The sequence below is a fragment of the Pangasianodon hypophthalmus genome, chromosome 29, assembly GCF_027358585.1.
Source record: "Pangasianodon hypophthalmus isolate fPanHyp1 chromosome 29, fPanHyp1.pri, whole genome shotgun sequence".
In the NCBI taxonomy this organism is placed as follows: domain Eukaryota; kingdom Metazoa; phylum Chordata; class Actinopteri; order Siluriformes; family Pangasiidae; genus Pangasianodon; species Pangasianodon hypophthalmus.
Genome location: NC_069738.1, coordinates 6812227 through 6823490, shown reverse-complemented (window position 1 = coordinate 6823490; position 11264 = coordinate 6812227). Strand labels below are relative to the sequence as shown.

The following is an 11264-nucleotide window of genomic DNA, read 5'->3' as shown; positions in this document are numbered from 1 at the left end:
TTTGGACTCTAAACCAACATGAACATTTGAAAGAAAGAACAGCTATTTATTTGTACTGTGTGTAGATTGCCCAATACTAATTAAATAACATCTTATATATGTTAAATATTTTCCTGGCTTGCTGCTAATAATCTGTCACATATCAAGTTCTTTTTGTGATTTTTAATCATTTTTAGGAATAAAAACGCCCAGTTTATGTTTCTAAGGTTGTCACTTGGCAGTTTCTCTAACATCTGTGCATCATACAGCAAGGCTTCCATGACCACGCCCACTGTTGAGCACCACAGCCAATCAAATGAGCTCGTTCTGTCTCGTGTGCTTCACGTGACCATTCCAACATGGCTCTCTGCTCCACTCGTTCTGAAGCTGCACAATAGCAACATGTCAATATTTCATTATATGGACTCTATTTCATTTTTTAAGATAGATTAAATAAGGTAAGGCTTAAGAAAGAAGTGTTTATAGCAGAATTAAAGCTCCACGTGGTATTTTTCGTTATTTTTCTGTTTAGTCCACATGCTGGTTTACTGCTTTAGAATATAAGTCTCCACTTCTGCGATTTAGTGTTAAAAGGAAGAGTTCAAGTGCTGGAGGTTAAAGTGCGTTTACAAGTATTCGAGTATGAGTCCAGTGTGAAGCTGACCTGGTTGAATTGTCTTAATAACTCCATTAGTTTTTGTAGCAATCCTACTAATATTGTATAATCCTACTAATCATTGTATGTCAGTAACATACTCTACATTAAGGGTGGATGATGTATCAAAAAATGTATCAGGATAATTAAAGGCATTCAGATACATGGAACATATCACGACATTGTCCCCTCAGAACAGCTCTTTGTTTTCCATGCAGATGTGTTCCCATGCAAAATCCAGATGTTAATGCAGCAAAGGCTAGACAGGTTGCCTTGCTGTGACTGAAATTCTGAAATATGTTTTAGATCAAATGATGCGAGAACTGTTTAACCCGGTTCTATTCTATACATGCTTTTTTCAGTTGAGATAAACACTCAAAGATGAAGCTCCGAGTACAACTGCAGTGCAAGAACCTTCATGAATACCTGAAGGAACTGAGTCCAGACATCCTCGACAGACTGTACAACCATCCAGCCACGTGTCTCGCCGTTTACAGGTTCTCATTACAGATTTTATACAAATGATCGTGTGGTTGTTTTGAGAGAATTCCTATTAAACAGGAGCTGACATGAAGAGAATTATAAAAAAATTCATTTGTCAGTGTTTTCTTTACACTATAACATGTCTGCTTGTGTAATTTCAATAAGAACTCAAGTTCAGAATAGAGATTGAGTTGTTGTGTACTTTACCACTGCTCATTTAATTTCTCCTCAGAGAGCTCCCATCTCTGGCAAAGAATTATGTGATGCGAATGCTGTTCCTGGAGCACGCTCTCCCGCAGGCAGCCGTGGCATTGTGGGTCAAAAAAGACAGCCAAAAGTGAGTTCATGTCCATGTTCCCTTCAATCCAAGATAAAGGTCAAAATCAAAGCTTTTATTTCTAAGCTCCAGCTGTGTTGCAGGGATCATGACCAGTGTGTGTCCGTGCTGACTGGACTGAGACTGTGGCACAGCCAGCAGCTGCAGGGAGGCCTTCAGGGCATCGTGCTCAACCCTGTGTTTAAGGATAACCTGAGGATTGCAGTGCTCGGAGGGTGAGATGAGTGAATGTCAAAAAAGTTCAAAATCCAAAGCCACAAAATTTTTTTCATTTGTAATAAAAATAGGGTCTAAACTTTTGTGCAGCATATGAAGAACTCTTAGTGTAGAGGTCATTTCAGATTCAGCATTCAAAATTGTGATTATCTGTGTCCTCCTCTTTCTTGGTTCCTCCACTTTTCTTTCCTGCCTTTCAGTGGTAAGCCATGGGCAGACGAGGGCAGCAGTCTCGGCCCTGATCGGCACGCGCGGGACGTAGAGAGCCTGGACCGCTATGCCATGGAGCGCTGGGAGGTCATCCTGCACTTCATGGTGGGCTCCCCGAGCGCCGCGGTCAGCCAGGACCTCGCTCAGCTCCTCATCCAGGCCGGCCTCATGAAGAGGTAAACATCTGTCTAGGATTTCTGGGGTTTTGATTTAACTGCAGCAAGCAGAAAAGATTATAATGTGCCTTTGCTTTGCACGCTCTGTCAGTGAGGCTGGTGAAGCGCCGTGCATCACTTCAGCTGGGTTTCAGTTTCTGCTACTCGACACCGCCTCTCAGCTGTGGTACTTCACCCTGCAGTACCTCAAAACAGTGCAGGTCTGTTCACCACATATTTCATATGTGTGTGTAACGTGAAATAAAGCAAAAGAAAAACTGTTTTTTGGTATTCTGAATTTTTTGGGGAATGTTGCCTCTCACAGTCTAGAGGGATGGACCTCGTGGAGATTCTTTCCTTCCTGTTCCAGCTGAGTTTCTCCACCCTCGGCAGGGTCAGTATTCACTTCACGTATCCAGGTTCTCTGACAAAGACAGTGACTGACTACAATTATGTGTTAAGGCTGCCAAAATTTGTTTACATTACTTAAAGTATATTTTTATGTTGACCAAATGAAAATCACTGATATTTTATTTAATGTTACATTTCGTAAGAATAAAAATCTGCCATCTTTCACTCATCTCTGTGCAGACAGTGAGGCTGAATACCACATGGCCCCCTTTTTCTATTTATGCTCACTACACTGGGTGTAACACACTGGTGCTAGTGAACTATACTTCCAATAGAACATTACTTCCATTTTCATATATATATGAAATATATATATATACACACACATATATATATATATATATATATATGTATACACACACACACACACACACATATATATATATACACATATATATATCATTATTGGTGAAATAATGATGGTTTATAGCTATTATACATTATAAGGTATGGAACTAACTGGTTTCACAGACTTTCCACAACATTACATGTAACTATAAACTATAAAACTACTAAAAATTTTATTGCTGGCAAATTTTATTGGTAAAAGAGGAATAAAACACTTGCTTGTTATAGGAAAATGATCAGCTTTGGAGTTGTAAGAGTAACTCTGCTTCCCATCAGGCCGTTTCACACCACCCTGTCACTGGTGATTTTCCTATACAGCTCCTTCCCTAGAAAACTGACACAAATAAAAATAGGTTATGTAGCCAAAAAGGTTCATTTGGGAAAACTTTTAGCATTAGGCAACCTACAGTTACATGTGGTATTAGGGAAATTGAAATATTATTTGAGTGAGATTGATTGTGGCAGCCCTAGCACACTACCATTCAGATTCAAAGTGGATTTTTCAAAAAATCAGCCAGTTGGAATCACTGTGTGCTTGTAAATTGTTTGTGAATATTGTAATCAGGTAACAAATTACATCATATAAAAAAGCAACACGGACTTTGAAAAATCTTTCTTAGTTTATTGAACTATTCCACTATAACAAAGTAGAAAACTTCAATCCACAATCAGATTTTTAAAAATATTTTGTACTAAGTTAAGGTTTTTCCCATCACAATAATCCGAAACTAATGCTCAGTGTATCAGTAACCATTACATAAAGCTGTATTTATACAACTAAATGTCCACTGTGCCTGTGACTCACAAACTTCATCTTATAAAGGAATTGTCTTTGCAATTATTGTAATTATTGATTTCTGTTTTATCACAGGACTATTCTGTTGAGGGCATGAGTGAGTCTCTACTGACGTTTCTGCAGCACTTACGAGAGTTCGGCCTGGTTTTCCAGAGAAAGGTTGGTCATCATGCTGGAAAAAAATTAAAACAGTATATGTTATAAGGTTTGTTTAAAAGGTTATATGCCTCCAGGACACCGTTAGAAGGTTCTGGGAAGGTTCATTAATGCTAATATCGCATTTTAAACCTCCATTATACAAGCGTACAGTAAAAAATAATAACATAAATCATACCACAGTACTGTTGAATTCTCAAAAATTAATTAATTAATTTATGTTCTATAACAGCATCTCTGACAGTACTTCTGGCTGCAAGATCGGTTTATTCACAGGTTTATAATAGTAATACATTATGGTTTCTATAGTAACCGCTAACTCACTGCGAGTTGTGTGGAAGATGCTCCACATAATCTAAGACTAATAATAAACATCTTACAAATGTGTTATTTAAAAAGAAAAGGGCATAAGTGTTGTTATTAAGTTTTCTGTGAGGAGATGTTTAATAGTTTTGGAAGGAGTCTCCAGTGTCAGCGCTTTGGAAGAGTTTGATAAGTTTTCCTTCATGGGAAAAAGTCGTTGTGGTTTCTCATTTTTTATGAACCTTCAAGAGACAGTAAGAGGGCAACTTATTATAACTGTTATAATGTAAGTGATAGCAGGAACTAACAGTTTTGCGGTGCTTCCACAATAAATGTAGCTATAAATGGATAAAATGTACAATGTGTTGTTCTTTAAATATTGTCACCAAGTTGCTGTGGTAGAAGAGGATTAAAACACTTTGGGACATGATATTATAGGAAAATAATTAACTTCAGGGTGATAACAGTAACTTCACTTCACTCCACCCCCTCATACAATTTTTTTCTTATTATTCCTTACTTTATGAATGAAATGGTGTGTATCGGTAGATATTTTTCTCTAAACAGACTGCAGAGTGATGAATACAGTGTGTGGATGCACATCATGTTTCTCTCACTTGTGCAGAGGAAGTCGAGGAGGTACTACCCCACTAGACTGGCCATAACTCTGGCTGCAGGAGTCACTGCCAACCCTTCATCCTCCTCCTCTTCTGCTGCTTTGACTGCTTCACCAGGAACAGGAGACTCTGGTTTCATTGTGGTAGAAACCAACTATCGTGTGTACGCTTACACAAGTGCGTATGAGGTAACGGTAGGAGTAAAAGACGAAAGTTCAGAAATAAGACTGTGTAATTACAAACTCTGATTGGAAGAAGCTGATTTGTTTGTAAAATAGTTGAGTTTCCCTCCTTTTCAGTGTTAATCTATTTTATAGATGTTAAATAAAACGATCATTAGACTTTAGACATTAGATTTTCATTGGTTGGCTGACAGTTTGTAGAAAAACCTATATATCATGATGGCGCATTAGTGTTGTAGAAATGTCTTAAAGTATTGTGATATGATATTTTTTGTCATCTTGTGCACCCCTGTTCAGGACTCATGACCGTACTGAAATGCACTGGTGTTGTTTCTCTCAGACTCTGAGCTGCAGATCGCTCTGGTTGCTCTCTTCAGCGAGATGCTGTATCGGTTTCCTAACGTGGTTGTGGCACAGATCACCAGAGAGTCTGTACAGCAGGCTATTGCTAACGGCATCACAGCACAGCAGGTTCGGGATATTTTCTTTGTCTTACACACAGCAGGGTGGACTAGAAGGGGATTTTATCATAAACCGATTGAGTGAGTGACTCACTGACTGACCTGAGTTATTACTCAGAAGAACACCAAAAGAGCAGTCTTCTTTCTACCGCAATGAAAACAGCAATGAGCCAATTGACACGTGAATCTGGAATGATTGACACTTGCATGGGTGTTTTGAACTCGCCCATATTAACTGACCACCTGGAAGCCCCGCCCCCTTCCCCCATCTCATATTAGTAATATTTCAACTTGTGCTTTTGTCTCGACTTCAGTATCCCACTTGAAAGATGCATGCTCATTTTCTGTCAAGGAAAATGGAGAATGCTTTCATTAATGCAAAATAAAATCTATCAGTTTAGATTTGCCTTAGCTAACATTACACAAGTATATGATTAACATCAGTTAGCCATATTTCTTGGGGATGCCGCTGAAAATTTTCAGCAGAAAATGGTCAGAATGGCTAAAAAAAATTTTTTTATGAAAAGAAAATTAAAAAGGCCTAAAGAAAGTGCAAAGAAAGCCCCAACAAAGTGCAAAGCATAACACTTTACAAATAATGATTATTAGAATTATTAGTGCTGCTGTAAAAGTGCTGCTTGATCTCCAGCACCATTCAGACCTGTTGAAGCAGCGCTACCAATATGTGAGTGTATATGCAGGGTGTGTGTATATACAAGGTTGTACAGTAACCACCAGGTGCTTGTCAGTATAGTTTAGATACAGATGCGAGATTGGACATGAACAAAAACAAAAAGAAAATTTGATTTGAGCAGTAAGTCAGAACTGAGCTCTTAGGATTGCAGTGTCAATATCCACAGAGAATATTTTACAACAAATCCCAGCTCCAATTCTGTTAGAATTGGCCAGCACATCTTCCTCGAACACAGTCTGCAACTGCACAACTGTAAACAATGCAGACAGATAACCAGACAGACCCAAATTTTAGGGATAAAAAAAGGGTTTTGAAAAAGTGCTTGTTTTTCTTTAGTTTATTACTTTTCATAAAGTGCAACGCTTTATGAGGGAGCTACAGGGCTGTACAAGTGGCTTGCTGGTGTGATGCTTTAGATGATCAGTGATATGATCTATTGTGTTCATATTTGCTTCTCCCAAGGTGTAACAGACTGTGCAAATCCTTTTAGCACTACATCAGTACTGCTACTGCTATAACACGGCACTACGCTCACATGGCAGCTATTATTATTCACAGTCAAGTGCAAAGAGCTGGTAGACTTTCCGCTGTAAAATATGCACAATTCCTCACTGTATTTTATACCAAAGTATATTTTGTAGATATTAATTAATGATTGCCCTGATTTATTTAATTAACTTTCACTTATGTTATGGTGAATCATACTTTCCTAATTTCTGGATATATCTCTTTTTATCTCCTATGTTCAGATCATCCACTTCATGAGGACCAGGGCACATCCTGTTATGCTCAAACAGGTAGCTTCAGAATATTTTTCATTTGCTCCGCTTATATGATTTATCTTGCCTACTCAGACACCTTTTCTTTCTTTTTTTTTTTTTTTTTTAATCAAATGATAATATCTTTTATTTCCTGTGCTCGTTCTTTCAGACTCCGGTACTTCCTCCAACCATCACAGATCAGATCAGATTGTGGGAACTTGAAAGAGATCGGCTGCAGTTTACAGAAGGTAAGAGCATTTTGTCTCATTTCTATCCTGATAAGCAGGTTAGAGGACATTCTTGTCTGCAGGTTTTAAAAATGATAAATAAGTAGTAGTAAATATACAATTGTGAGTGTTATACAATAATACGCTATGAGATGGAGTAAAGGTGAACATCTTGGAATAAAACATAACGCAGCTCATCTAAAAGTATAAAGCATATAAAGTAGCGTATAGTGTTTATTATACAAACAGCATAAAAAGTATATTTCATTACATTACATTACAAGTGGGACATTTCAGTTAAAAAAATCAAAATAACATGGACTAGCTTTTGATCATGATATTTAAGGATTAAACACTTAGGGCTGTGCCGTTATAGGAAAATAATCAACAGCGGTGTGGTGTGAGCCGCCAGACATGAAACGGAGATACTCTTACCACCCTGAAGTCGATTATTTTGCAATAACAGAACATCCTAAGGTGTTTTTTTCTTCTCACACTACAGCATTTTGCCAGCGCTAACAATTTTTTAATTATTAAAGAATGACACATCATACTTTTTATCTGTTTATAGTTACATTTAACATTGTGGAACATCCACAAAACCAGTTAGTTCTTGTTATTACTTATGTTACAGCAGCTATAAACAGTCACTCCCTCACCTTCTGCACTTTTTTCTCAATATAATTTAATGAGACACCAATAATACGGCTTTTCATGTTAGAGAAACAAGATATTCCTGTTGCGGAAAACTGTTACAAAGTTCTGACATTGGAGACTCCTTCTGTAAATGTTACACAAACGTCTCCTCACAGAAAATGTCACCTTATCAGTGATTATACACTTTTCTTCATTTAATAAATTGTTTATTAGTCAGATTATTTGGTGCGTCTGCCACACACATGCCAGTTATAGAAAATTAATCAACACATTTTGACCAATCAGATTTGACCAATTCAGATTTTCTCCTCTTGGTCCATATTAAATATTTTCAATATTTTTAGTTTTCAAAAGGTTTTCTTTTTTATTGCGGTACTACTGTTGTTTTCTGTATTGTGAAAATGTCACCATAGAAAGATATAAAGATATATCAACATGTCTTTTCCCTAACGCCCACCCTCACTGCAACGTAGTCCGCTTTTCATGTGTTTCTCTGCTCTAACACACCTGACTCACCTAATGAAGAGTTTGGAAAGTATCTGGTGAGTCATATATGGAGATAAAATGCAGCTAAGCATTGTGGGTTTGACAAGCTCTCGTCTAGAGATCAGTGCAAATCTGACTGCTGTTTGTTTTGACCTTTATTTTGAACAGCACAGTTAATGAGTCAATTTTGATTTGAGGTGTAATATTGCTGTGACATGATCAGTGCCGCTTAACTGAATGGATGAATCATTATTAGATTTATTTATTTAAGCAGCATGTGATCAAACAGAGGTAGGCCGCTGTCTTAAAATGTCACCTCTGGATGTTTCAGTTTTGGTGCCGAATGCTTTATTGACATCTTAGTTATACAGGATTGATGGTATTATGATTGGATGACTTGCTGCAGTCTTCCTCTATATGAAGTGGCAAGTGCTATATTGTATATGAAGAAGCAATTTAGTCCTCGGTGAATTGAATGTGCTTGGGATGGATCTTCTACAAGCATGACAAATCACATCCACAAAGGCTCCTTTGGAGAATGAAGGCTCTATTACATACTTTCCCCTGTGACCTTTGAATGTCAATGGCACTCAGGCGTAGTTGAGCAATAATAGGCATCCTCACAATATAATTCTCTTTAATAGGAATACTGGCACTGAATACTGCTGAAAGCTACACCATTCTCCTCACCCTCCTCCGTTCCTCCGTTCACACACTCTTTGTTTCCGCTCTTTGTTTCAGGCGTATTGTACAACCAGTTCTTGTCACAGGCTGATTTTGAGGTTCTGCGGGATAGAGCTCAGGTTGGTAACTAAATTTATCCTTCATGTCTCTCTGTGTGATCATAACCATGACCCTCATGACCCACTGTAGCACTATAAACCACGCATCACTGTGAACCAGCCATAATGTTCAAGTTACAAAAGTAATAAAAATACATGAGGGGCCTTGCTGTTATAGGAAAATAATCAATGACAGTTACTGTTACCACCATGAAGGCGATTATTTAACAATAACAGCTCTTCCTAAAGTGTCTTACTCTTCTTATACAACAGAAATTTGCCAACACTAACAATTTTTTTAGTCATTAAAGAAGGACACATCATACTTTTTATCTTTATAGTTGCATTTAATGTTGTACAATTCCCAAATTAGTAAACTTCCCTTGTTCCCTCACCGGCCTTGCTTTTTTTTTTTTTCTAATTCTTCCTTTTTTAATCCAATAAGCCAAAATGGCAGCTTGTCACATGAAGGTAAAACCACAAAGCCTTTCATCCTGTGTCTGAAAATTTTGAGTTAAGCTTTACCACTGACTGTTACAAAGCACTGACACTGGAGACTCCTTCTGAAAATGGTAAATAAATACTACAGAAAACTTCATAATATCACAATTCCACACATTTTTAATGTGGAATGTCCTTGTGTATATTGTTATTTATAGAAATGGTAACATTTCAGAACGAGTGCACTAATATAAACCTTGGAGCCAACACTGTTGTCAAAGTTGAGAATGGTTAAATCCAAATTATATGTGTGTATGATTGCAGATGTTCTTGTCTACCGCATTCAAGAGCAGTCACTGTTGGAAAATATTTTATATAGATCTATGTAGATCACTTTGTAAAGCACTTTGGTCAATGGATGTTGTTTTAAATGTGCTCTATAAATGAAATTTACGTACTTACTTACTTACTTACTAAAGCTACTGTTATAAAAATTTAATCAACACCTTCTGACTAATCAGATTTGAGAATATGATCTAAGCACAGAGTGGAGCAGTTGGGGTGTAAGAATTTTTACACAGTAGCAGTTCTAAGATCTGAAAACACTTCATACGTTACTGAATCATTCTTCACACCCTTCTTCTTGCTAAGCAGCACAGTGTGAGTAATTGAGTACAGTGTACTGAGCATGCCCTGTATGTGTTTATTCACACACATTAAACTGCGTGTCTTTCTACAGGGATTGGGAGTGCTAGTGTGGCAGAACCCACAGCACAGGGTCATGGTGGTGACGCCACATGGACACAGCGAGGTTAAGAGGTTCTGGAAGAGACAGAAGAGTCACACGTAGGACGAACAGACGCCACAGGGGTGAGACGGTGCCATCATGGCAAGGGAGGCCTTATCTGAACTAAAATACTGCACATACACTGTATGCATTTACACATTTCCCTTTTCCTTAAGGATACTGACAGAAAATGTATGGTTTGAACAGTTGGAGTGAAAGAATAAGATTTTTCACTTGAATAAAAAGTTGTTGGTTCATTTATTGATTCTCTTGCCATTACTGCTTCTCTTGTGCATTTATGTAAGAAGATTGTACAGAAAATTTGTGAGTAATGATGTGAGTAAATGCAACAAGCAAATACTTCTCTTAGAAACAATGATTTCGTGGTCAGTGGTGGCTCAGTTGTTAAGGCTCTGGGTTTCTGAACAGAAGGTAGGGGGTTCAAGCCCAAGCACCATCAAGCTGCCACTGTTGGGCCCTCGAGGCCCTCAAGGCCCTTAAGCCTCTCTCTTCCTGGAGTGCTCTATCATGGCTGACCCTGTGCTCTGACCCCAACTTCCTAACAGGCTGGGATATGTGAAGAAAAGAATTTTGCTTTACTGTAATGTATATGTGACAAATAAAGGCTTACTTCTTCAATGATTCATCAAGGGTTCTTTGGATAATTTAGGGTTCTACTTGTAACCGTCACTTAGAGGGAAACATGTTGTACATGACCAGGCATCACTACCTGCACTACCTGTACACCACTACTGTAATTTCTATGTATGAAATACATTCACAGGAAATATTCAAGGATTTGAATGTTTTCCATTTTGAGATATAGGGATAAAAGTTGTATCAGTTTTTCCCACAGTGGAAATGAATAAAAATGTGGTACCTCAGGTTAAGAGAGATTTTGCCTGGGAAGGTAGAAACTACAGTAGTGTGTACAGGTAGGGCAGGTAGTGACGGCTGGTCATGATATTGGAAAAAAAAATCTACTACCTATCGGTAACCCTGTGTTACTTTTATGAAACCACTATGGATAAAGCTTTATATGGGTCTCCTCATAGGTATAAGCCTATTACGCATACACACAGGACACACATTGAAAGACAGATAGGCAACATCATTCATG

General features: G+C 37.9%; 1 protein-coding gene across 1 annotated transcript; it reads left to right on the top strand.

Moving 5' to 3' along the window:
• The first annotated feature begins 284 nt into the window (after positions 1 to 284).
• On the top strand, positions 285 to 10786 carry gtf2h4 (general transcription factor IIH, polypeptide 4). Its single transcript, XM_026942116.3, has 14 exons — positions 285 to 437; positions 997 to 1131; positions 1350 to 1454; positions 1538 to 1669; positions 1871 to 2056; positions 2148 to 2256; positions 2361 to 2429; positions 3666 to 3749; positions 4675 to 4843; positions 5189 to 5319; positions 6753 to 6800; positions 6934 to 7012; positions 8876 to 8937; positions 10097 to 10786. The coding sequence occupies exons 2-14, from the start codon at positions 1016 to 1018 to the stop codon at positions 10205 to 10207; spliced, it is 1401 nt and encodes a 466-aa protein (XP_026797917.1). The 5' UTR covers positions 285 to 437; positions 997 to 1015; the 3' UTR covers positions 10208 to 10786.
• Positions 10787 to 11264: the final 478 nt, after the last annotated feature.